The 23,112-nt window shown below is 37.8% G+C and overlaps 3 protein-coding genes across 3 annotated transcripts in view; 1 reads left to right on the top strand and 2 right to left on the bottom strand.

The window, feature by feature from the left end:
• The first annotated feature begins 815 nt into the window (after nt 1-815).
• Nucleotides 816-23,112, top strand: part of LOC116179873 — a 42,041-nt gene continuing 19,744 nt past the window's right edge. Inside the window, exons 1-3 of the mRNA XM_031499745.1 lie at nt 816-1,682; nt 2,869-2,948; nt 3,112-3,137. The gene's annotated coding sequence lies outside the window, so the exon portion shown is untranslated. The remainder of the gene's footprint in view (nt 1,683-2,868; nt 2,949-3,111; nt 3,138-23,112) is intronic.
• On the bottom strand, nt 13,121-15,002 carry LOC116179874 (BTB/POZ domain-containing protein KCTD5). Its single transcript, XM_031499748.1, has 3 exons — nt 14,774-15,002; nt 14,471-14,728; nt 13,121-14,424 (listed from the first exon to the last, which is right to left on the bottom strand). The coding sequence occupies exons 1-3, from the start codon at nt 14,957-14,959 to the stop codon at nt 14,233-14,235; spliced, it is 636 nt and encodes a 211-aa protein (XP_031355608.1). The 5' UTR covers nt 14,960-15,002; the 3' UTR covers nt 13,121-14,232.
• On the bottom strand, nt 16,650-22,833 carry LOC116179583 (alpha-(1,3)-fucosyltransferase 6-like). Its single transcript, XM_031499380.1, has 5 exons — nt 22,525-22,833; nt 17,882-18,053; nt 17,682-17,830; nt 17,382-17,633; nt 16,650-17,343 (listed from the first exon to the last, which is right to left on the bottom strand). The coding sequence occupies exons 2-5, from the start codon at nt 18,035-18,037 to the stop codon at nt 16,650-16,652; spliced, it is 1,251 nt and encodes a 416-aa protein (XP_031355240.1). The 5' UTR covers nt 18,038-18,053; nt 22,525-22,833.

The following is a 23,112-nucleotide window of genomic DNA, read 5'->3' as shown; positions in this document are numbered from 1 at the left end:
GTCCAGGATCCCCGCTAACGCGGGGCCACGGCCGCTCGGGCGGCCTAGCGGCCTGGGCCAGTCCGGCCCTGTGTATATATAGAGAGCAATTTTGGTTTCGGTTAAAGTCTAAAGTCACTAAAATCTAAATATTCTGTAATATTCAATGAGTGATCAGTGTTAGCGGTCAATGATTTGGCTAGTCGGCATCGATCGGCAATTCGCTACATTGGTGAGGTACCTGCGTCCTGCCTTTCACGAAATGACGAAAATAAGAATTTTAAATTTTAAAAACAGGAATTTTTTTTGCCCATAACTTTTGATGGAGGCGTCTAATCGAATAAGTACGAATCGTTTTGGATTCTATGCACCCAAATTAATAAGAAAAAGTTTTTTCCCGAGAAATTTTGGTGCAGTCGATTTTTGGAAAAAAGGGAAGGTACACTGCCTTTTTTTTGCCCCGAAAAAAAAATTGTCTCAGATCGACCGGAAAAAATATGTTCTTATAGAATGTGGCCTGTAGAATCCATAATTCCAAACAGTTCCAAGATCGGATTACTAGATCAAAAGTTACAGCCCTTTGAATTTTTTGTCGAAATTGGTTTTTTGCCCATAAATATACCTATTATTCAAAGTTTTCGTTGACTAATTAAAGTAAAAGCAACGCAATTTCTATTTCTTCCCCTCCCCCCTTCTAGTACGCACTGGGTGACTGTATGTGCCACGAACTTGTTTAATCCCCCCCCCCCCCCGAATTAATTTCTACGTACGCCACTGTTTAGGAGCATTAGACTGCCCTTCGAAATCTTTAAAAATGCTTAATAGGTCTTAACGACGGCGAAGCCGAAGCGATAGCCTCTGACGAGCCGTTTTGAAAGACTTCTGCGAATAAACAATTACAGTTCAAGGGCATCAAAATGGGACGAAGGAGTCTCCAGGAAACCCTGAGAGTCCCTCCTCCGCTTTCTACAGGAGAGGAGTGCTTTTAAAAACATTTGAACACTTAAAGGTCAAGCTGAAGGCCCCCAAAGAGGCTTTCGGAACCTTTAGGTTTCGTCCTCAGGAGTGTTTCAAAGGCGAACCTTGGGAGAATAATCTTGGAATTTGTTTGCGTTGTATTTTGATTTCATATGAGTGTTTTGGATTAAAAGACATAACGGGTTAATTTGAAACAGTGGTGGAATATCGTATCAACTCACGTAGTCGTGACGTCATAACACCAGTTTCGGCACGTGACCGGCGCTGTCGCTGCGGCGTTCCGCGGAACGTGTCGAATTTTTTACGGTTTTCGGTTAATTTTCGAAGTGCAATATTAAAATAAACTTTAAAAACGGCAAATAAAACACGCGGAAAATAGTTGGACGTCGTTCGTTTCGGCCCGCAATACGTAAATCGGTTTATAAACGTAATTTAAGCTAGGAAAAGTCATGGCGTCCCAACTACTTTTAGTTCGAATTTGAATCGGCGTTTGCGTGGTGGCTCTCGGGACGCGACGCGATCGCGTAAATTTTCATTTTGTTGTTAAAATCAACCCTTAAATTAATAAAAACTGACGGGGAAGTGTTAGTAAATCGGTCTTTTCGGTGTCATTTGAAGATTATCGAAAATTTAAATAAAATGGCGTTTAAAACTTAACGTTTTGTGCCCCTTTTTTCGTGTTTGGAATCAAGACACCCAAGATTTCAACGATATGTTGATTTGGGGTAAGTTTGTAGACCTTTACAAGTTGCATGGTAACGGTTACGATAATGCCTTGCGCCACCCTTAAGATATGACGTAGCTGGTATCGACGGTAACAATCCGTTCAAAGTATTCGGTATATTTCATTTCGGTATAAATGCTAGGGCCAGAGTTCATTTATCAACCGCAAAACGTGAGGCTGAACAGTAATGAAGGAAAATTAATTGTTGACACACTGTACGACAACTGCGCTCTAATATTTTGCTACCCCGCCTTCACATTAATCCGACGAAATAGGTTATGTTACATGCGTTCCAGTTGTCTTTTAACACGTTAACCGTCAGAGTGGTCTTGTGAGCTGGTGATATCGCACGTTACACTTGCATTAAAACGGTCACGCCGTGTACGGTAAAATACCATCTCCTATGACAGCCGGGTGACTCGCCAGCTTATAACGCACACACGGTGTGTGTACTTCTGGCGTGGAAAAATAGCATCTCCTACAATAACCGGCTGTACCTACATGTGACGGCCACTGGCCGTGTAATGATAGAACACCTACGATTGCGACAATTTCATTTAAATACCGGTACTTACGGTCAAGACTCCGATACTGCATTACTTCGTTACGTTTCATTCGCTGTGCCCCAGTCTTACGTTGCTCGTTTTACAAACAATTCCACTGCGTCAGTTTTATCTTTTGGGAACGGAATCTTTCCCCCAAGTAACAGGAGCCGTAAACATATGGTTGTCGTTCACATCTCGATTCTCCTCCGATACCTGCGGTATTGACAAATGAAGATCGAGTCACAAGCACAAACCTGCAAGTAACGGGATACTCTCCTCGTGAATATGTTACAAATTGATACACGGGGGGCCCACACCGGCTACCAACCAGGATTCGTATCCCATCCATTGCGACACTTCTTCCACTCACAATCTCTCTTTATTTCCTTTTCACTTTATCAACAGGTGACTTATAAGTAAACTGTCATGAAAAATCAGAGAGTATTAGCAATGAACTGTAGGACAGATGAAACTGAATTGTACCAGTGGCGTCCGTGTTCCTTTCAAAGAGAGCATGATCATTTCTCATATTCAGCAACGTAGCATACGGAGAGGCGAAGGGGGGGGGGGGTTGACATATACAATAGTAATATTTTGATTATCTCAGCTATTGAATTTATTTGAATATATTTTTATTTTCAGTTCTTGACGAACGAGGAAGATCCATCTCGACTTTGGTAATTGATGGTTCTCCCAGCAAAGAGAATGAATGAGGCTAAAGGGTAAGTGTTCATTCCTTTCATTGCAAGTGTTTATAGCTCAATTTCTTTAAGAAAACTGTCAAACACAAACAAATGCTTCACTGTCCCAGTCAAAATTTACAATTGTTCCCAAACACAAAATATTTTAATATCATTTTTAACACAAATCTCCTCTTTGTTGCAGATTCCAGAAAGTCAGCCTCATAAAAGGTAGGATTTTTCGTTTTATGCATGGTGTATTATCGACAAAAGTTAAAGTGTTGTGTATGTCGTTTTGTAATTCTTCTTTTTCTTTGATTATGGGCCCAAACTGCAGGTCTTTTGCCTTCAGGACTGGTTCTTCTTCAATGAGGTTTTGGTCGGACCTCCCGGTATCTTCGTTACTGATGAGTGTGTTTTGTTTGAACTAAACAGTCTTGAAATACCTTGAAAATGCCAACTGCATTTACTACTATGTCCTGTCGTTCGGTGTGACATGTTATGGCTACACTCCACTCGTAGATTGTGCAGTCACGAACATCCATGTACTATGCGATCAAAAATGAGTTGCGGTAGTTGCTTATGGGCTGCAATGGTTAATCGTCCTCATGTACCTTTATCTGATTACTTTTTATGAATATCTGCGTTGAACGCTACCCATCTCACCACGATGTCATCTTCTCGACTTAGACTTTTCGTCTTTTTTAATTTTTATAAAAGGGCATGTCCTTCTTATAGTAGTGTATCATTTTCAGCGCGTAACTCTGACGTTTAGGGCCTTTTTGGGAGGTATTTTGGATTTGACTTTATGGTCATTTTTAAGGACTTTCTCGACTTAGACTTTCCGTTTTTTTTTATTTTTATAAAAGGGCATGTCCTTCTTATAGTAGTGTATCATTTTCAGCGCGTAACTCTGACGTTTAGGGCCTTTTTGATATCAATTTTGAGTTCGCACAGTTGAACATCGCGCTATTTTTACAGTCATTTTTAAGGACTTTCTCGACTTAGACTTTCCGTTTTTTTTTATTTTTATAAAAGGGCATGTCCTTCTTATTGTAGTTTATCATTTTCAGCGCGTAACTCTGACGTTTAGGGCCTTTTTGGGAGGTATTTTGGATTTGACTTTATGGTCATTTTTAAGGACTTTCTCGACTTAGACTTTCCGTTTTTTTTTATTTTTTAAAAGGGCATGTCCTTCTTATTGTAGTGTATCATTTTCAGCGCGTAACTCTGACGTTTAGGGCCTTTTTGGGAGGTATTTTGGATTTGACTTTATGGTCATTTTTAAGGACTTTCTCGATAGACTTTCCGTTTTTTTTTATTTTTATAAAAGGGCATGTCCTTCTTATAGTAGTGTATCATTTTCAGCGCGTAACTCTGACGTTTAGGGCCTTTTTGATATCAATTTTGAGTTCGCACAGTTGAACATCGCGCTATTTTTACAGTCATTTTTAAGGACTTTCTCGACTTAGACTTTCCGTTTTTTTTTATTTTTATAAAAGGGCATGTCCTTCTTATTGTAGTGTATCATTTTCAGCGCGTAACTCTGACGTTTAGGGCCTTTTTGGGAGGTATTTTGGATTTGACTTTATGGTCATTTTTAAGGACTTTCTCGACTTAGACTTTCCGTTTTTTTTTATTTTTATAAAAGGGCATGTCCTTCTTATTGTAGTGTATCATTTTCAGCGCGTAACTCTGACGTTTAGGGCCTTTTTGGGAGGTATTTTGGATTTGACTTTATGGTCATTTTTAAGGACTTTCTCGACTTAGACTTTCCGTTTTTTTTTATTTTTATAAAAGGGCATGTCCTTCTTATAGTAGTGTATCATTTTCAGCGCGTAACTCTGACGTTTAGGGCCTTTTTGATATCAATTTTGAGTTCGCACAGTTGAACATCGCGCTATTTTTACAGTCATTTTTAAGGACTTTCTCGACTTAGACTTTCCGTTTTTTTTTTATTTTTATAAAAGGGCATGTCCTTCTTATTGTAGTGTATCATTTTCAGCGCGTAACTCTGACGTTTAGGGCCTTTTTGGGAGGTATTTTGGATTTGACTTTATGGTCATTTTTAAGGACTTTCTCGACTTAGACTTTCCGTTTTTTTTTATTTTTATAAAAGGGCATGTCCTTCTTATTGTAGTGTATCATTTTCAGCGCGTAACTCTGACGTTTAGGGCCTTTTTGATATCAATTTTGAGTTCGCACAGTTGGACATCGCGCTATTTTTACAGTCATTTTTAAGGACTTTCTCGACTTAGACTTTCCGTTTTTTTTATTTTTATAAAAGGGCATGTCCTTCTTATAGTAGTTTATCATTTTCAGCGCGTAACTCTGACGTTTAGGGCCTTTTTGGGAGGATTTTGGATTTGACTTTATGGTCATTTTTAAGGACTTTCTCGACTTAGACTTTCCGTTTTTTTTTATTTTTATAAAAGGGCATGTCCTTCTTATTGTAGTGTATCATTTTTCAGCGCGTAACTCTGACGTTTAGGGCCTTTTTGATATCAATTTTGAGTTCGCACAGTTGAACATCGCGCTATTTTTACAGTCATTTTTAAGGACTTTCTCGACTTAGACTTTCCGTTTTTTTTATTTTTATAAAAGGGCATGTCCTTCTTATAGTAGTGTATCATTTTCAGCGCGTAACTCTGACGTTTAGGGCCTTTTTGATATCAATTTTGAGTTCGCACAGTTGAACATCGCGCTATTTTTACAGTCATTTTTAAGGACTTTCTCGACTTAGACTTTCCGTTTTTTTTTATTTTTATAAAAGGGCATGTCCTTCTTATTGTAGTGTATCATTTTCAGCGCGTAACTCTGACGTTTAGGGCCTTTTTGGGAGGTATTTTGGATTTGACTTTATGGTCATTTTTAAGGACTTTCTCGACTTAGACTTTCCGTTTTTTTTTATTTTTATAAAAGGGCATGTCCTTCTTATTGTAGTGTATTATTTTCAGCGCGTAACTCTGACGTTTAGGGCCTTTTTGGGAGGTATTTTGGATTTGACTTTATGGTCATTTTTAAGGACTTTCTCGACTTAGACTTTCCGTTTTTTTTGATTTTTATAAAAGGGCATGTCCTTCTTATAGTAGTGTATCATTTTCAGCGCGTAACTCTGACGTTTAGGGCCTTTTTGGGAGGTATTTTGGATTTGACTTTATGGTCATTTTTAAGGACTTTCTCGACGTAGACTTTCCGTTTTTTTTTATTTTTATGAAAGGGCATGTCCTTCTTATTGTAGTGTATCATTTTCAGCGCGTAACTCTGACGTTTAGGGCCTTTTTGGGAGGTATTTTGGATTTGACTTTATGGTCATTTTTAAGGACTTTCTCGACTTAGACTTTCCGTTTTTTTTTATTTTTATAAAAGGGCATGTCCTTCTTATTGTAGTGTATCATTTTCAGCGCGTAACTCTGACGTTTAGGGCCTTTTTGGGAGGTATTTTGGATTTGACTTTATGGTCATTTTTAAGGACTTTCTCGACTTAGACTTTCCGTTTTTTTTTATTTTTATAAAAGGGCATGTCCTTCTTATTGTAGTGTATCATTTTCAGCGCGTAACTCTGACGTTTAGGGCCTTTTTGGGAGGTATTTTGGATTTGACTTTATGGTCATTTTTAAGGACTTTCTCGACTTAGACTTTCCGTTTTTTTTATTTTTATAAAAGGGCATGTCCTTATTGTAGTGTATCATTTTACGCGCTGACGTTTAGGGCCTTTTTGGGAGGTATTTTGGATTTGACTTTATGGTCATTTTTAAGGACTTTCTCGACTTAGACTTTCCGTTTTTTTTTATTTTTATAAAAGGGCATGTCCTTCTTATTGTAGTGTATCATTTTCAGCGCGTAACTCTGACGTTTAGGGCCTTTTTGGGAGGTATTTTGGATTTGACTTTATGGTCATTTTAAGGACTTTCTCGACTTAGACTTTCCGTTTTTTTTATTTTTATAAAAGGGCATGTCCTTCTTATAGTAGTGTATCATTTTCAGCGCGTAACTCTGACGTTTAGGGCCTTTTTGGGAGGAATTTTGGATTTGCCTTTATGGGTCATTTTTAAGGACTTTCTCGACTTAGACTTTCCGTTTTTTTTTATTTTTATAAAAGGGCATGTCCTTCTTAAAGTAGTTTATCATTTTCAGCGAGTAACTCTGACGTTTAGGGCCTTTTTGGGAGGTATTTTGGATTTGACTTTATGGTCATTTTTAAGGACTTTCTCGACTTAGACTTTCCGTTTTTTTTGATTTTTATGAAAGGGCATGTCCTTCTTATAGTAGTGTATCATTTTCAGCGCGTAACTCTGACGTTTAGGGCCTTTTTGGGAGGTATTTTGGATTTGACTTTATGGTCATTTTAAGGACTTTCTCGACTTAGACTTTCCGTTTTTTTTTATTTTTATAAAAGGGCATGTCCTTCTTATAGTAGTGTATCATTTTCAGCGCGTAACTCTGACGTTTAGGGCCTTTTTGATATCAATTTTGAGTTCGCACAGTTGAACATCGCGCTATTTTTTACAGTCATTTTTAAGGACTTTCTCGACTTAGACTTTCCGTTTTTTTTTATTTTTATAAAAGGGCATGTCCTTCTTATAGTAGTGTATCATTTTCAGCCTTCTTATAGTAGTGTATCATTTTCAGCGCGTAACTCTGACGTTTAGGGCCTTTTTGGGAGGTATTTTGGATTTATTATTTATTTATTACCTCTAATGCAAATCGGAAGCGTTCTTGTAAAACCAAGTTACCATATCAATTACTTATACTAAAAAAAAATAGTCGTTGCGCTGGTATTATTTTTTAAACCAGTTTTGCCAACAAATATTTGGATTTTTTGGATGTTGCCTCGTAGTTTTATTTACATTTTAAACGGTTTTTGGGAAATAATTTATGGAGAATTTTGTACTCTTTCAAAAAGCTTTGAACATTGAACGATAGCCCATTGCATACAAAAAACCGTGAGTGTTTTTGAGAAATTCAAAAAAATATCTACACCAAAGTGTTCTTTGCTTTGGCTAAACTATAGAATGGTAAATACATTATTATAGTTGTTTCATATGCACAAATCAATATTAAATAAACAATTTATTACTCCTGAGGGGACATTAACAAAAAATTCATTTTAGAAAGGATATTGAACATCGAAACAAAGTTGGAGAAAGGTTTCCATCTTGGGTGACTTCCGCTTCAGAGTGAAAATTGCTCGCATAATACTGCATTCTTTCTGCTGATAAACTCGCGCTTGTGCAGGGTTTGCCTCGTTGGATGACCTAGTAGATTGGTCGTTATTTTGAGCTTCCATTAATAACTTCCTGAGAAATGGTTGCTAGTAACAGATATGCTTTGAGAAATGACAATTTTTCGTTTGACATAAATAATGTACTTAATGTAACTACGGCAACCATGCATAATGTTCATTTCTTGGTCTGTCATGCTTTGCAGTTATACAGGATGTTTCTTTTTGTAAGTAACATAGGAAGCCAATATAGAGCCGCATAGGTATAATAAGAGGGCTTAGGTAAGCGAAATATCCCATTTATGCTACTCTGTAGCAGGGACCCGGACCCAAATGAAATATCAGTTCCGGTTCTGTTTATATTTAAGCGAAAATATTTATAACGGTTCCGGTCTGGTTTCGGTTCTAAAAGGAAATAACGGTTCGGTTCTGCGCATTTTTTTCGGTCCATAACGGTTATTTGCGGTTCTAGTTTTTAGAAAGTATGGCATTCAAAAAATTCATTATAACAACGTGATTTGTTAATTAATAGGTGCGAAGAAAAAGCCATGAATACCAAAACGTGACGTATCGTATAATTTATAACGACAAGGGGAATAAAGGAGGAAGAGGGAAATGTGTATTTACACTTTATTACTAAAAATCAGAAAATTTTATTTTCTAAAACCTCGCCCCTCCTTTTTTATTTAGTGGCTAAATTAGCGCCACCGCCACTCGTAATGCCTTCAATTTCGACACCTTATTAAAAATTTATAATCCACCGATGGCAATCATAGACTAATATTTTATCAATTTTCAGGACGTGGTTGCCGGCGCGTCCTTCAACTTCCAATAACCTGTTAAGAACCGTAAAAAAACCGAAAAGAACCGAAAAAAGTAATATGGGTTCCGGTTCTCAATACGTTTCCATTTCTGAAGGAATAACGGTTTCGGTTCGGTTTTCGGTCCAGAAAAAAATAACGGTTTCGGTCCGGTTTTCGGTTCTTTTTCGGTCCGGTCCGGGTCCCTGCTCTGTAGACATGCTCAAAGACATAGGTACCTACAAAAATTTTTGCTTTTGCTAGATGTCATCGTAAGATGGTCTGTCTGACTTTCATTGAAAAGATATACTAAATTCACTCTGGGTGGGTCTTACCAACACAAGCCTCTATTGATGACGGTTTACAGACGGATCCCTAACGAAAAGGGGAATGGGGATATGGTGGTCAACCAACAGTTGACTTCAGCTAGCTCTTCGACCTTGGTCAGTATACAGCATCATATGTTTCAGGCGGTGATGTATGTTTTTTTTGGGGGGGGGGGATGGTGGAATGCCTATCGCACACCTCCGCTTGACTCTATAGCGTAGTAGTCCAGGCCCCAGAGGATTTGACCTTGCAAATTTCTGAGACAAAGAACCATGACGCAGGGTTTATGTTTTTTGGGTCGCTGAATCCGAATTTGACATTTGCACAAAAATCCGGATGACGCGGGAGCCGCCATCTTGGGAAAATGGCGAAAAATCGGCGGTTTTTCCACAAAACGCGAAATAACTCATTTGGTATCGGTTTTTTGGCGAAGAAACATCAGTAATAATTTACCTAAAGTACATAAAATTTCCTTTGAGATGAGCCCTTGTTAATGAAAATCGGATAAAAACTAACGCCATTACAGTGCGACGAAATTCGGGCCAAAAATGAGGTTTCGCATTTTTCAAAATTTCGCGCGCATAAAACGGAACTGACGTTATTTACGAGCAGTAAGCTCTCCGAATGTGAGGAGCTTTTGAAGAACACCCAATTGAATCCATAATTTTGACAATCATCGACGTAAGATTGCTTCTTTTAGTGTGGTTTTTTGATTTTTTATATCCTTATTGACTGTTTCGTCAGAAACTCGGCATTTGTTATTCAAATGCATAATTGGGCAGCATTTAACGAAAGAGAACCCACTTTTTTGCTACATTTCAAAACCATGGCCCATATGAATAAATGGGAGCAAATGCTTATACTTGCAAAATTCAAGGAAATACTCGTAAGAGCCCCTTCGCACTTGGCGACTTAGCAGACGAGACGCAGCGCAGTTTGAAGGGGCTCTTACGAGCATTTACTTTAAATTTTTCAAGTATATAAGCATATGCTTCCTTTTATTCATATGGGCCCATGTATCTCCCATCGAACAGTTCAACCAGGATACGTGGTTTTGGAATGTAGCCAACAAATCGTTTGTTTTTCGCGTATTCCCGTCAAATTTTGCTGTCGGATTTTCCTGTTGATAGAACATAACGTCCTGCTGTCCAGCTTTTGGAATACTTACGGCCGTTTGTACCGAAAAATTTAAGCTGAACTTAGCTTAAGGGTAGCTTCAAAATCCATAACAACCATTGTCTCAATAATCGTTGTCATGGATTTTAAGCAACGCTTAAGCTAAGCTCAGCTTAAATTTGTCGGTGCAAATGGCCATTAGTTATGTTTTTCCTTTTCTCCAGTGCGTTTTTGGCTCGGTTTTCGGTGATTGAGCGTTCAATATGGAACCAGAAAGCACAAAAAAGTGTTTCATTTGTAAAAAAGACTTAAATAATGATGTAAAGTGTAGTGCTTCAGCGCGGAATAGAAACTCTTATAAATCCCAGCAAAAAGCGAAAAGACACAACAGTTCGAATTTAGAAAAAAGAATCGAATAGGAACAGTACAGAGGTTGACAACCCTTGTTCGTATTATTAACTTTTCTCAATCACTATCGTTACTTGACCAACAACAAACCATCCCCTACAAAACCAGAACGACCACCAGCATGATCTATATGATGTACCTCTGACTCTGACCATCCCTATTAGATTGATAAACTCCCGATACTTCATCGGATTGCTAGCATTTACTCACTCCATACGATGGGCGGATATAGGTCTCATCCAAGTATACAACAGGTCTCTTAAGTTTCTTAAATAGGTACCGAGAACGCCAATGAAAATTGCGAAATCTTCATTTTTGGGCCGAATTTCGTCGCACTATAGTGCGGCGTTAGTTTTTATCCGATTTTTATCAACAAAGGGCTCATCTCAAAGGAAATGTTATGTACTTTAATTTATTATTGAAGTTTTTTCGCCAAAAAAACCGATACCAAATGAGTTATTTCGGGTTTTGTCGCCAGTGGCATTCCTCCGCGAGTGATCTCTTAGTAAATTCTTATGCCTGTCTGTTTCCCATTTCCGCTCTCGCCTCCTTTCTCCAATTTTTACAGCATTATACCAATAATATTACCTCTTCCTCTAAAATTTCTCCTATTTTAATGGCCGCCCGCCGTCTTTCTTTTGTATTTTTTTGTGGTACACCCTGTTTTCCCCGTGTCTAGTCAGAAATTGCGTGACGAAATAATTCGTTTCGCCGTGTTTCTCCCGGCGATCAGGGCTGCCTTGGTTTTACTTCCTACTAATTTAAGGCCTTGTTCCTCCGTCCATCTTTGCACCTTCGATATGACCCTCCTGAGCCTTTTGAGCGGCGCACTCTAACTTGCGGTCTCTAGTCACTATCAGGGGCGAACTGGGTTATACTTACGGGCTAGGTGGAATTGCATAGGTTACGGGCCATTAAAGTATTAGTGTAGTAATGAAGATGACGGGGGGAGCGTCTCCGGTCCGGTCTATAACTTTAGATTGAGACGTCCGATCGAAAAAGTACGAATTGTTTTGGATTCTACGCACCAACATTAATACGGAAAAGTGTTTTCTCGAGAAATTTTGGTGCAGTCGATTTTTGGTAAAAAAGGAAGGTTATTATACACTGCCTTTTTTTGAGCCCGAAAAAAAAATTGTCTCAGATCGACCCGGAAAAAAATTTTCTTATAGAATGTGGCCTGTAGAATCCATAATTTCAAACAGTTCCAAGATTGGGCTACTAGTTCAAAACTTACAGCCCTTTGAATTTTCTTTCGAAATTGGTTTCTAGTCAGGGGCGGGCCAGGTGGAATTGCATAGGTTACGGGCCATTAAAGTATTAGTGTAGTAATCATGGGGGCGGGGGGTAGCTCTGCGGTGCACCACAAAAACATTTTTTGCTTCATTTTAAAGTACTCCTTTTTCGGAAATCAATTACAATACAGGTTTTTTTTAAATTGCAGCTGATACTTAATTCAAAGTAACAAAATACACAATCCAAACGAGGCGCGGCGCCTATCATTTTATTTCAGCACTTTCACGCTACAACAAAAAATGATAAATTCATTGTAAAACACTTCAATTAAAACAGAATTTTTTAATTTTTTAACAACCTAACATCAACCCCAATTAGAGAAACGTGTTAATAATTTATTAATAGTGCAAGAAACTAAATGCAGCACATACTTATAAATTTCCAACGGGCCGTTATGACGTACAGCCCAGGTGGCAATCGCCACCCGCCCCCCCCCCCCGGGCCAGTCCGCCCCTGGTCACTATACACTAACGTCATCCGCGTAAGCCACAAGGTCCACCCCTGCCGGGACTCCCAGCCTTAACATCCCGTCGTACGCAATATTCCACAGGAGTGGCCCTAACACTGACCCTTGTGGCACTCCTCCGTTGGACACAAAAAGGTAACTCGTCCCAGACGGTATAATTTCCCTACGTTCGTCCTGTCATTGAGATAACTATGCACCACTCTCCTCAAGTAGCCAGGTTTCTTCCCAGTTCTTCCATGATGACCTTCGTCAGGATCAAGTTGAAAGCAACAATTTTTTGAGTCCTAGATAAGGCATATGGCTGTTTATTGTGACTGTACATAGTGGCCGTTGAGTGGGGAGAGTAGCTAATTGGCTAACACTTCGCCCACTATAAAATAAAATATAAATAAAGCAGTGGCAGTCAGGCTGAGGGCGCTGTCAGCAGACAGGTTCTAATAGACTAGGCGAGTCTAATAAGTAGGGTAAGCTTGATCTAGGTGCCAGCGCACTGCGGAATAGGGGGCAAGGAAAAGGCGGACGATGGTTCCAAGAAGACAGTGGTGGGGTCTTCGTCAGTGATTAGATACTAGACCAATTATTGCACATAGTCGTTTATTGTACAAAACAAAGCTTTATAGGTATTTATACTTATTGTTCTAGACAGTCCGTAAAAAAGTGTTATATCGAAAAACTACAGCACAGTTTTTAGTAAGAATTTCCAGATATGTAACAAAAAAAAGAACTATAAAAACAAGTTACACAAAGTGATTTGATAATACAAATGTGTCATTCCTCCGAGTTCCATTCGAATTACAAGTAGCTGAAGACTTTTCTTATATCAAAATTACACAACACAAGTACGTGATTTGAATAACACTTAATGCAACTATATCTATAAAGCATTACTTTCTCCTGTTAATATACAGGGTCAGTTTTTCAGTCGAACCGTTCCCCTGTATAGGACACATCATTTCAATTAATTTTACTGACGGTATCAATGCTAAACCTTAAAACACCATACACCTGCACAAATTTTTCTTTACACGCTCCTGTTTTTAAGCAAAGTAATGTGCAAGAAAGAACTTTTGTAAGTGTTTTATGGTGTTACTAAATTGTCTTTTATGCAACTCTCCAACAAAACAATGATACTCTGATAAACAAAATTCTTGCGAGTACAAGCATTATATATATAATTTACAACAGTATACTGGAGACATTAGAAAATGAATTCTTGTTTGAACAGGATTAAATAGACAACAGTATTTATAAGTGGCTACAATTTTTTTTATTTTATGGGTAGTTTTGGATATATAAAGGATAAAAAAATTACATTATGTAAAGCCACTAACAATCAACATCAAAATTGAAAAATAATACGTTATCCTATAAATTCTGTGCGTTCATTAAGGATCATTTATTAATCTATTTTATATACAATACTCTCGAATGCGAGAACAAATACTCTTTTGCTAAATCGGCTGTTAACTTGCTGCACGGTTAACTTTTAAATGTAGAGGCACATTTGGCACAATTTAGAGTATCATAATTAAAGCCCAAAACAAGTCAGCCATAAACTGCTCGATTTGCCATATCAAAAACGTTAACAGCCTTTTAACATCCCGCTTCCTCAATAATATCAGTATGAAATAAAACAGCCCAACACTGTCATTAAGTAATTATGTACAAAGACTCCTAAACTCGCTCAATTTACATGCGAGAGCCTTTCTGCTGTAACACTTTGCCTCGATCGCTATGTTCAACTTCTAAACCTTCAGGCACGCCATATTCCCTACTCACGACGCACAGAAATTCCGCATGTTCCTCTGCACCGTAATTGTACTGAGAGCCAATGTTGACCAACTGCTCGAACTTCCAGCCGTCCGACATCGTCGACACCATCTACAATGCAGCCTAGTGATCGCCGAACACAAATTACTCCTCTTACCTGCGTGAGTTCGTCTTCGTGACACTGCAAAACTCGATAGACGTGCGTCTTGCCATCTTTGTTCGGCTGTATATCCCTATGATAAATACGTTCCTTAACTAGTTTTATTAATTCGGCGATATTGTAAAATTCCGCCTCCTCTAAGATACCTTCCTCCGCTAAGCCCTTATTTATAACTAATTTGCCGTGCCGTAGATAGTTCAGCACGGGCGAGAAGTACGTCGGATCTCTGTCTATTAGGTAAGCTCCGGTGTCGTCCTGGGGAAATGTCATCAAAGACCAATTGCCAGAATAGAAACATACCTTATCAGAAATTAGATCCGCATCTTCCTGCACTAATCTGTATAAAAATGAGTTGGGGTCTCTCGTTAGGGTAGTTTTTGTCGTTAAAAAATATGTACCGCCGACGTTTAATTTAACCCATTGTTTATTTCCGTTTTTTAGTATTGTTTGTTTATTGTCTAACGAATTCACATCATGCTCCGCCATGATTATTGTTTGGTTTTAGGGGAAACTTCAATCAAACGAAACGGGTAAGAAACCAAATTTCCCTGCTTCCTCGTTTCGGTCACATCTCATTATCGGCGCTTGTATAGGGAAAAGGAGGATTAGGTTTTCGACGCGGCGCCTATGGACAATCAAATCACTACTTCGTTTTTATTGCCAAAATGTCGAAAAATTAATCACTTAAACTCAGTCCACAAGATGGTGGAGTGAATTGAATGGCTTCAAGTAGAAGAGGAAGCACAGCTGGAAAAGTTCCGGGACCTCGAGGAAATTCCAAGAGTAGAGAAATTGGCCTAACAAGAAGAGGAATTTGAAGAGCACTACCATCAAACCACTGTGACGAATCCTGATGGAACGTTCTCAGTAAACATACCGTTTAAAGAAGACCCCAGACACTCTAGAAAATTCAAGACCATTGGCAGTAGCAAGACTACTACAATTGGAGAAGAAGAAGAAGGACAACAAACTGGAGGAATGTTACAAGAAGTTTATAGACGACCATCTACAGCTGGGACACATAAAACTAGCTATCATTCCCAGGGAGAACAGGATATACCTACATCCCGCGCCAGGCAATTAATGGAAACGTTTTAAAGAAAAAAATGCCCATAAAACAATTAGTGAAGAAACATCGGTATTCGCTTAATATTTCAGAGTATAGAAATTTACGAACAGTTCAAATAAGAAATGTAAAATCGATATCAATTCGTTACCGACAAGAAAATAAATGCATGATCTATTCTAAACTGCCAGAAAAATATGCATCGCGTTATATTACCGTAGCGAATATTTCAGAAATCCCAATAGACATTGAGGCGCCATGAAAGATTAGTCATCGGCGATAAAGAACGAAGGAGTGCTTATTCGAGAACATTCTAAAATACTCGGGAGCGTAATTAAATTTACCTCACAATACTTTGAAACATCGAAGCGGTCAGGCAAATAAGGGAAATGACTCTAATTGTAGCAATGTCCGGCCAGGATACCCCCAACATGGATCGTCTCAGTTGGACTAGAATGGGACATTAACATAGTACCTATGTGGTTTGTCGTCTCGTTGTCTGTGTAACATCCTCTACCTACAAGATGGTGATTCTACCAGACCCATGCGTTTGCATTTGCTATTTAGTTTACAGTGCCCAGAAAGTATTCCCATAAGTAACTTCAGGTTCTTTCTTGATAGCACCGTGCAAAAACGCGCCAAGCTTCGAGATGGTTCTCTGAAGACTTCCCTCGCATGGCGACGATCTAACATAATGTTCCATCTTGGCCTTTGTTGGGTTTAGGTGTCTTTTAACTTATTAAGATATTTACAGTTGCAATTGTAAGTGGAAGAGCAGGCTCTGGACCATAAAACACTTGTTTTACGACCAGTCGTGCTAACTCGTCGGCTTTTTCATTACCTTCCGTTCCAGCATGCCTTTTAATCAATATGATAGCTCATAGGTGTTGCTGCTGCTACCTGCTCTAGTCAAGTGCATGGTGGCATTCGAAAAGCAGCCTAGAGGTAATTTTACAGTGGCCATCAAGTGCCTGCAGAGCAGCCCTGCTGCCACTGGAGATTCTGATAGTTTTGTATGTTATGCATACGAACTTCTCTTGCATTGAGAGTGAGACAGTACCTACTGTCCAAAGAAATATATACTAAATAACAATTTTTTATTTTCACACGTTACCTTCCACCGTCTACCACAGCAGACCACTTGGGTTGACAACGTCCCTTGTCTAGAGATGATTCTAAATTTGTGTAAATTTTTACTTCTTTACTATTATAATGGAGCGCTTCGCATATCCTACAGTAATGAACGGAGGCCGACCGAAAATAGCCGTGCTCGTTTAAAACCGAAAAAGATTTCTTCCACTGAAAATAAATTTTCAGCTCACTCGGTGTGTCGTTTAAATATTTGATGTAGTCGGCGAGATTGCGTGGTGTTGCGAAATCGTTTACGTGTATGTAAGAGTTTGGAGGCAAAATCTTCCTGTAACTCTTATTCGAGCCTCCCATCACTATCGGTATTGCATCCTTTTGGTATGCGTTCCACCACACCTTTTCGGTAATGTACTCGTCGCAGTTGGAGTTTTCGAACGAGAGGTAAAATTTGTACTGGGTAAGCGTCGGACAGTCGAGATCGTAGTGTCCGGCGCACTTCAATTTACCGCAAGCGCCGTACACGTCGATCTGTATGTGCTTTCGCAGTTCACTAATGTACTGCCAGCGACCACTCTGGCCGCCACAATTTGAGGCCATCAAGGCGACGAGAACGGTCTGGTTTTTGGATTGTTGCCAAGTACCGTAGTCCCAGACGTCGACGGGTGCATTATTCCATACGGTGCGTCCGTAGGGCACGGGAATGTCCGAGTGCAAGAACATGTGGAGAGTTCAATTAAAGAGAGATGCGTGCACCTGTAGGTCATGGACCAATTAAACACTCCATTGTAGTCTGTGATGCGGTTGTCTTTAGAATAGAGAAATGTATGGAAAGGACTCTCATCCGTTAGGAACGCCCAAATCTGTTTCTGTACGCGGTTTGTGTGGGGTAGATCTTGTACATTTTTAATTCGTTGCATATGGAAAAGGACCAAGTCAGCTAAGGATAAGTCACCATCTTCGTAGGTTATTCTGCAGCTTACCGAACACGACTGGAATGGGTTTAACCTGGACAAGGTATTAAACGTAACCAATACCCTTATAATGGCATATTACCTTTGATTTGTGTACTGGTTGATGTGCCTCCTTTCCAGGCTTTTGCCATGTTTCCATAATAAAATAGTGTATGGCGTGGAACGATTGGGAGTTTCCGGCGATGGTTCTTGGAGAAATAATATTCGCCCAAGTTTGGACAAGCTGTTCTTCTAGAAATAAACTTGGAATTCAGATATACTGAGAATGTATGGCACCCATACCTCTTTTACGGTGAGATTTCTCCAATCTCCGTTGGGCTTTTCGTGAGTTACATTCCTTTGTGGGTTAACTTTCTTTTCGGTGTACTTCATTTGCAAGTAAAAGGAGACGATGAGCAATGCTAAAATCGCCATTACTAGGGAACGGATTTTGATCATGTCCTAAGTAGTTCGTCTGAAACGGAAATTTGGTGACTAACTTTTAGACTTGAGTTGTGTGTATTTTCCATCAAGTGCGAATGTTATACCTTCTTAGAAAATGATTGTGTGTGGAAAAAAAGGAGCAACTTTGAGAAAACTGATAATATAGTAAGGGGGCTAGTAAATTTTATTGGAAATAAGGGGTGAAAATTTTTATTCGTTTACTTGGATACTAAATATATTTGCCATTATTATTTAACAATTTATTCCTGCACCCTTTTCGTCTATATTGGGGATTCGGGGTGCTCTATGTCGCTCTAAGAATAAAGATAATCAGTGTAAAAGTTTCCCTAGGAGATTTCCTAAAAGTGAATTTCAATAACATCAGCTCATACAAATATACAAATTTATGTCAGGTAGGAATTTAGGAAAGAGGAAATCAATGTAACAAAGGGAGATGCATCCTTATAACCATCCTTAATATTTTCTGATATTTTTCCAATATTTTGGTGTTATCATTTATGCTAGACAGTAGGTAATGAATGAGATCTCTTGTGTGAACCAAGGCAGGGGAGTAAAAAATTGATCATCGTAAGGGCTAGTCGTAGGCATTTTTGAACAATTTTTATGATACAGTTTTCTGGTTGCAATTTCCCATTTAATACAAAACGAAATAAATATTTAGGCACTATTATATTTGCAACGGAAGTGCCGTGGCAAATTGACTATGGAGCTCTTAACTCGAAACGAGGCTTGACACAATCAACAATACCATTATTTTAATCAATACTTCCACGTAATAGTTATTTGTACAACAAGTTGCAAATTGGCTGTCGATAACTTTTCATAATTATCGCAATAATCAATAATGATCGTTAATTGTCGATTATAATAGATTATTATTGACATTGTCGAAAATTGTCGATCTCTGATTGTTATTGATTAATCGAATGGCGATAATTATCGAGAGAAAACTATGGATACTTTTTCAGAAATCCTATCGACATAGGTAAATATATTCTCAATGCATACACTCGTTAACATTTTTGGTTTTATTTGGTATTGATATTGATAATTTAAATAAAAACAGGATGTTTTGAAAAATATTAAAACAACTATAGATATTTCGTAGTTTTTTGAAATCAAAGGTGATCAACTAGACAATAATCCTCAAAAATTTGGTACGTCCTTCAAAATTGTTAGTTTTTATAACAGAAACGGTAATAGTATCTAATTCATGTCAGCCAGCCGATAATCGATAAGTTATCGATTAATCGTTTTTTTGCACAGTACTGTTGCTATGGATAAGCAGAGACCGTCATCTTTGTTTGAAGCATCCTCGTTTGGCGTCGTTTATGTTTTAATCGCGTTTGGAAACTTTTTGCTAGCAAAATGAACGATTCCGATGAAAATGTGAGTATTCCATCCGACGTTGAAGCGGCTGCAGAAGAAGCTAGTTGTTATTTACTTCCTCCGAACTCACGTCCAGCACACGAGGCACGCTTTGAGGTGTGGAGTACGCAGCGACAATTGAGCAGAATTAGCGTGAAGGTACCAATTAACTAGCGTATTTTCGTTAATCGGTTTCGTATAATCGATTGCGTTGAATTGTAAATTAAAGAAAATAAAATTTTAGTAGTTCAGACAATTACTGGGTCGTGTAGGTAGTGTAGGACTAATGTACCAGTGCGTCAACTTAAATTGGCGCACTAGTTCGCCAATGTGTCAAAATGTGACACTTGTGGTTAAATGAAGACTTTCTTAAAACTGAAAACGTCAACTAAATTTAAGTATTTGATAACGAAATTTAAAAAAAAGTGACACTTACCGATGCAGGATTAACCGATAGCGAAATTAACGTGATTAAAACAGATATGTTACTCCAATTAAACTTATTCCGAAATTACCCATATCTAATCTTATGTACATAAGCATAAGATAGTAAAAAATGACCAAATTTGGAATGGTGTGTTTAAATCTGTTACAAAACATGACTAAGTCAAACAACTACAAGGCATATTAATATGTTAATAAGCTTGCGCGCGTGTTACTATTATTACAAAAGTTTTGACGCCACTACTATAAGGACGTACTTACCTCATTTAAACTAACGTAGTATGTAGTGCTGTGCAAAAAAAAAACGGTTAATCGATAACTTATTGATAATTATCGATTAATCGATAAGTTATCGTTAATTATCGATTAATCGATAACATCAATAATTATCGATTAATAGATAGTGATAGACAGACGTCAATAATAATCTATTATTATCGACAATTAACGATTATTATTGATTATTATCAAAAGTTAGCGGTAATTATCAAAAGTTATCGATAATTATCAAAAGTTATCGATAATTATCAAAAGTTATCGATTATTATCGAAAGTTATCGATCATTATCGAAGGTCATCGATAATTATCGATTAACGATTAATCGATAATTATCGGACTAAGCAGACTTATCGATAAATCGATAACAATTTCATTTATCGCCCAGCACTAGCAGGTATTATGTAATACGTTAACGTCTTGATATGTTGTATCTTTTCCATAAGACGTTATTTCTTTAATTATTAGTAGGAATGTTAGTAAAAGATAATACGTTTGGTTGTTCTTTTTAGCGCATTTCCACAAAAATAAAAATAAAATGCGCTATTGTGGCCACTTTGTCCGTCCGTCCGTCCGTCCGTCCGCTCGTTTTGCGACGCTACTAGTTGTTTATCTTAAGAGCTATTGTTCTACTTTTTTCGCTATTTGGTTCGTTATGGTGTCGAGTCTTGTACCAAGGAAGGAATTTTTTCTGTACCGCTTACAAAAAAAGTTATTGTAAAAAAAACAAAAAACCGTTTTTTACATGTTCCATAATTTTACACTTTTGCCGTTTATTAACGATCCTAGAGATCGTTTATAATTTTGCATTGCTATCTGTCGCCTGCCGGTTGGTCTCTCCGTCTGTTCCTTTGTCTGTCTGTCCATCTATCTGTCCGTGTGAACGATAACTTTGTTTAGAAATGTTCGATCGCTTTTACATCTCCGTTAGTTATGAACTGAATTGCATGAAATTCAATATGGGCATAGCTTTAGCCATATAATACCCAATGCCAAAAGTTGAATCGAATCGATTCAAAATTCACAGTGGCCTTTTCGCATCTCGACCATTTATAAACCGAATTGCAAACTTTTTCACTTATAAAAGTATTTGAATGAAACTTGATACATAGGCACTTAGAATAAAGGAAAATCAACCGCCAATTTCCAAATTTGGTTTTGCGCATGCGCAGTGCCAACTTTTTTATTTATGGAAGAATTTAAACGAAATATGATACATAGGCACATGGAATAAAGGAAAATCAAACGCCAGTTTCAAAATTTGGTTTTGCGCATGCGCAGTGCCAACATTTTTATTTATGGAAGAATTTATGTGAAATGTGATACATAGGCACTTGGAATAAAGGAAAATCTAGCGCCAGTTTCAAAATTTTATTTTGCGCATGCGCAGTGCCAACTTTTTTATCTATGGAAGCATTAAGTGAAATATGATACTTAGGCGCTTGGAACAAAGGAAAATCTAACATTAGTTTCACAATTTAGGTTTGCGCATGCGCAGTTCCAACTTTCTTATTTAGAAAAGCATTGAAATGAAATTCTTCTCATAAACTGAAATTGAAGTACCTAGCACGTCAAAAGTGGATTGCCCATGTGCAACGCTATCTTTCATATTTGTGGCCGGATTTTTACGATTTTAATAGAAGTTGCATCTTACAAGTGGGAAATGAATGCAAGTGGAAATGCGCTTTATGTAAATCGCTTACGATTACTTTTTAACTTGTTCTTAAATATGCGCGGTCTTTACTGTAATACGGCAAATACAGTTCGTTACTATGTAACGTATTAAATTTATATGGTGTGTTCTATTTTTAATATAAATTTGGTTACTAAGTTTTAGACTTGAGTTGTGTGCATTTTCCATCAAGTGCGAATATTATACCTTCTTAGAAAATGATTTGTGTTTGATAAATATAGGAGCAACTTTGAGAAAACTGCTAATATAGTAAGGGGGCTAGTAAATTTGATTGGAAGTAAAGGGTGGAACTACAATTTTTATTCGTTTACTTGGATGCTAAATATATTCAGAGATCTCTTTTGTTCTTGGAGGCAATTATTTGCCATTTTAACAATTTATTCCTGTACCCATTACGTCTATCGGGAATTCGGGGGGCTCTATGTTATTTGTACCTATAACTAGTTTTGGAAGTGCTTCGCCCGGAAAAATGACACTTTCAACACGTGTTGTACACGAAATTTTTTTGCATATATAGGTAACACATAATTAAATCGACGTTCGCGATTTACTGCCACTAGAAATTGGATGCTATTCTTCATAGATAGGACTAAACGCCATGCAAACGCATAGTAAAAATCGTGAAAAAAGTACCAGTTTCCTTACGATTTTTTGACAAAAAAAGTCCGGTAAATTGATAAAAAAAATTATGACACTTACCGATCTAGGACTAACCTATAGCGAAATTAACGTGATTAAATTTGTCGGTGCAAACGGCCATTAAACAGATATGTCACACGGATTAAACTTAAGTATTCTGATATTACCTATATCTAATCTTCTGCAGTACTTACACAAACATTATCCGCATTAAAAGTTAAACAGTGTAGTTACGTGCCATTTAAAATTATTTGACTTAAAGGGGCATTTGTGTAATAAGAAATAAATAAATAGGGAAATTGCGTAAAAACGATTCAACACATACAAAAGACTTTATCATAATTCTGCAAACCTTCCCGGCTGATTATAAAACATTTGTGTAATAAGAAATAAATAAATAGGGAAATTGCGTAAAAACGATTCAACACATACAAAAGACTTTATCATAATTCTGCAAACCTTCCCGGCTGATTATAAAACATCAATCCGATCTGGATGTTTATATACTAAGACTCAGGCCCTCGCTGCCTTCCAAAACCGACTTTATTTTTCTCTTCACTGCTTTATATTTCTCGACCTAAGTACGATATAGGCTTTCCTTGAAGAGTGAACATTTGCTGAGTTGTATTGTATTGCAGAACCAAGCTA

The sequence above is a fragment of the Photinus pyralis genome, unplaced genomic scaffold (genome assembly GCF_008802855.1).
Source record: "Photinus pyralis isolate 1611_PpyrPB1 unplaced genomic scaffold, Ppyr1.3 Ppyr1.4_LG8, whole genome shotgun sequence".
NCBI lineage: Eukaryota > Metazoa > Arthropoda > Insecta > Coleoptera > Lampyridae > Photinus > Photinus pyralis.
This window is presented reverse-complemented; position numbering and strand designations above follow the sequence as displayed.

What these genes read in the sequence shown, in the direction of transcription:
- LOC116179874 (XM_031499748.1), bottom strand. Translation starts at nt 14,959, where the DNA reads ATGGCGGAGCATGATGTGAATTCGTTAGACAATAAACAAACAATACTA. An exon ending in CGGATCTAATTTCTGATAAG is followed by an intron (nt 14,729 to 14,773) that starts GTATGTTTCTAT and finishes ACATTTCCCCAG; the next exon opens with GACGACACCGGAGCTTACCT. An exon ending in ACGAAGACGAACTCACGCAG is followed by an intron (nt 14,425 to 14,470) that starts GTAAGAGGAGTA and finishes GCTGCATTGTAG; the next exon opens with ATGGTGTCGACGATGTCGGA.
- LOC116179583 (XM_031499380.1), bottom strand. Translation starts at nt 18,037, where the DNA reads ATGATCAAAATCCGTTCCCTAGTAATGGCGATTTTAGCATTGCTCATC. An exon ending in AACCAGTACACAAATCAAAG is followed by an intron (nt 17,634 to 17,681) that starts GTAATATGCCAT and finishes TACCTTGTCCAG; the next exon opens with GTTAAACCCATTCCAGTCGT. An exon ending in AATTGGTCCATGACCTACAG is followed by an intron (nt 17,344 to 17,381) that starts GTGCACGCATCT and finishes TCTCCACATGTT; the next exon opens with CTTGCACTCGGACATTCCCG.